The sequence below is a fragment of the Mytilus galloprovincialis genome, chromosome 3 (assembly GCF_965363235.1).
Source record: "Mytilus galloprovincialis chromosome 3, xbMytGall1.hap1.1, whole genome shotgun sequence".
NCBI lineage: Eukaryota > Metazoa > Mollusca > Bivalvia > Mytilida > Mytilidae > Mytilus > Mytilus galloprovincialis.
In genome coordinates this window covers 76,475,346-76,478,760 of record NC_134840.1, presented here as the reverse complement: position 1 = coordinate 76,478,760, position 3,415 = coordinate 76,475,346, and the positions used below count along the sequence as shown (strand labels likewise).

Here is a 3,415-nt window from a genome sequence, read left to right as displayed (position 1 = left end):
CTATTTTTTGTATTTGTAAAGAGCATAATATATTAATTGAATTACAATGGATTCCCCGCACATTGAATTCAAAGGCAGATTACATTAGCAAAATGAGTGATCATGAGGATTGGCAAATTTCAAATGAATTTTTTGAATTTTTAGAAAGTTTATGGGGACCTTTTACTGTTGACAGGTTTGCTAGCGTGATGAATAACAAGACAAAAAGGTTTAACTCACTTTTCTGGAATCCGAACGCAGAAGCTGTAGATGCGTTTACACAAAATTGGAATGGAGAAAATAATTGGCTTGTCCCCCCTATTTATTCAGTTATACGCACAATTAAACATCTGATTTACTGTAAGGCTAAAGGGTCTTTAATTGTTCCAAGATGGGTATCTTCGCCATTCTGGTCATATATTTTTAATAAAAACTTGACTTACAAAGCTTATGTTAAAGATGTGCTAGAATTTAAAGAAACGAATAGAATCTATTCAAAAGGAAGTAGTCCGAAGTGTATCTTTGGAACTGAAAAATTTTTATCAACTGTTCTCGCAGTTAGATTAGACGCTAGTCTGTGATATTTCACATGGTCCTGATATCAATTTTGGTATTGCAGAGACATGGTGAATGAGATTTTACGTTGTACATATTACTCAGTGGAGAATGTAAAGATGAAGTATTTTTAGCGACATGGCCCTAGTATCATATGTTGTAGTATGATATTGTAGTAGGCATGGTTGATTGTTTAATGTCATATGCATTTTATTATAATAATTTATATGAATACTTGTTTAATTTTCCTTTATTGGGTAACACATTTTTCAGAAGTTTTCAAAACCAGAAGATGGAATGATATTGATTCTTTTCGTCAGTCTCAATCTCCAGCCATGCAGCTCCTGGTAGACCAGATACCTTCCTTTTGTTTGTCATCTAGAGCAGCTAACACTCAACGACAGTATAGATATGTTTTCAACGCTTTTTGTAAGTGGTGTTTATCTATTAATTTTTCAAACACGTTACCTGCTTCAGTTATTTCTGTCGCATCGTATCTAGTTTATTTGACTAATATTGGTAAATCTACTAGCAGTATAAATGAAGCTTTTTATGCTATAAGTTGGGCTCATAGATTAGCCGGAGTTGAAAATCCGTGTAAATCGGATTTGGTTATTTCTGTGAAGGAAGGATCTTTGAGATCTGTTGGACACATTGTGGTTAAGAAAGAACCTATAACACCAGAAATTTTGTATCAAATCGTTATGCTTTATGGTAACGATAAATCTAATCTGAAAGATGTTAGAATAGCATGTATGTGCCTTATAAGTTTTGCTGGATTTTTGAGGTATTCAGAATTAGCAAATCTGACAAGAAATAATATTGTTTTTCATGATTCGTACATAAGTTTACTGATAGAGAGTAGTAAAACTGATATTTACCGTGAGGGTAGAGATGTACTCATTTCAAAAACGGACAAAATTACATGTCCCGTTAAAATGTTGATGAAATATTTAGATTTAGCAAACATCAAGTCGGACAGTAATGATTTGATTTTTCGTCCTTTATCTTTTTGTAAATCTGTAAATGGTTACAAATTAAGAAATGGTAAGCTTTCTTATACTACTGCAAGAGACATTCTGTTATCTACTTTAACATCTATTGGTTTAGACAAAAAGTATTTTGGTTTGCATAGTTTGAGGTCCGGAGGCGCCACTGCTGCTGCAAATGCGCACGTGGAAGATAGAATCTTCAAAAAACATGGTCGCTGGAAATCAGACCGGGCTAAGGACGGATATGTCAAAGAGAACATCAGTGAACGTCTAACAGTAACTAAAAATTTAGGAATTTAAAAAGCACACAATTGCGCCTTTCTTTGTTTAGTCGAAAATAGCTGCACATGCTGGCGAGCTATTCCTATGTAACAAGTGTTTGTTTTTATTTTATAAATACTTTATATGCGTTTGAGGTGACGAATTAGAATATAAATGTATTTATTAAAGTTGAGCATACACGTGTTTTCTATTATGTAAACAATCACACGTGATTGTGTGTCCGCATAGTGGTCATCTATTGGTGTTTATGTTAGATAAACAGGTTTGTGTTTTAAATATATGATATTTCGGATTGGTCAATATTTGTCGCATTGCGTAAATATATTGAGTATGATATTTGTTATGTAAATAGCACGGGATTTTTAAAGCGCGAATAGTTGTCTTGTTTAAGTAATTTAAGATATATGGTCATTCGAAGCTCGTATACCGTTCAGTAAGGCAGCTTAGTTTAGGTAAAGACCCCCCACCCCCCCTCCCGGATTAAGATGCTTGTACATTTGAAATGTTTTCGTGCATAGATAGAAAGATATTTATTCTATCAGTAGGACATTGTTTGTTCGATTATTAAGATTTATATGTATATATGATTTCTGATTTTGTTTTTCTATTTTGTAGGCTGTCGTGTACTACGCAGCGGTGTGACCGATATCATGACATCGGGACTCAATATTTTGATTTAATAAAATTTAACAGTAAGCTGCACATGCTGGCGAGCTATTCCTATGTAACAAGTGTTTGTTTTTATTTTATAAATACTTTATATGCGTTTGAGGTGACGAATTAGAATATAAATTCATTTGTACTTTGTTCATAGCAGTGTAAACATTTATCCCCAAAACATGAGCACTTAAAACTTTACTTAGATCTGCAACGATATCCTGATGTGCCATTTAAACAGCTTAGGAAGTCTTCAAAATAGGTTACAAATGAGGATAATATGGAATTCATAATATGGAAGTTAATATATTTTTTACGAATTCTGCATACAGTATAATTTATACTTAATAGTTAAAGTAAAATATTGAAATTGGTTTTATTTCATAATTGATGAATACAACACTACAGTTTTACTAATAGACATTTGCGGAAACTAGGACTATACCTAGGACTACACCTTAGACTTACGATTACAGGTGACAAAAACATGTGGTCATCTCAAAATACAAAAACAAACCAACAATACAGATACCAAATAGCAAATGATGTCTTCTATAGGAAAAGAAGATGTAAAAGAGGAACTTAAGATACCAGAGGGACAGTCAATAAATCGAAAATAGACTGACAACGCCATGGCTAAAAATGAAAAAGACAAACAGACCAACAATAGAACATCACGTAAAAATTTCTTGTGTCCAAAGCGCTTTTCTAGATTTACCGTCAGGATCACACAAGGCCGAATATTTGAAGACATTTGAAGAATTTATAAGGACCGAATGTATAGATAGATGTATGATATATATATTATCAGCAGGAGCAAAAGACTTTCACCTCGAAACAGGGTACTTTTAATGCAATGTTTAGTATATGAAAACCAGCAAAAATCTTTTTCAACAGATACTTTAAAAACTGTTTCATTTGAAATCGTAATGTTGATGTTGTTTTTGTTA

At 32.8% G+C, this 3,415-nt stretch overlaps 1 protein-coding gene across 1 annotated transcript; it reads left to right on the top strand.

The window, feature by feature from the left end:
* The first annotated feature begins 737 nt into the window (after nt 1-737).
* LOC143068978 (integrase/recombinase xerD homolog) lies at nt 738-2,277 on the top strand. The gene has a single exon (XM_076243388.1). The coding sequence runs from the start codon at nt 738-740 to the stop codon at nt 1,824-1,826; it is 1,089 nt and encodes a 362-aa protein (XP_076099503.1). The 3' UTR covers nt 1,827-2,277.
* Nucleotides 2,278-3,415: the final 1,138 nt, after the last annotated feature.

Coding starts and splice junctions, on each gene's coding strand:
- LOC143068978 (XM_076243388.1), top strand. CDS start 738: ATGCATTTTATTATAATAATTTATATGAATACTTGTTTAATTTTCCTT.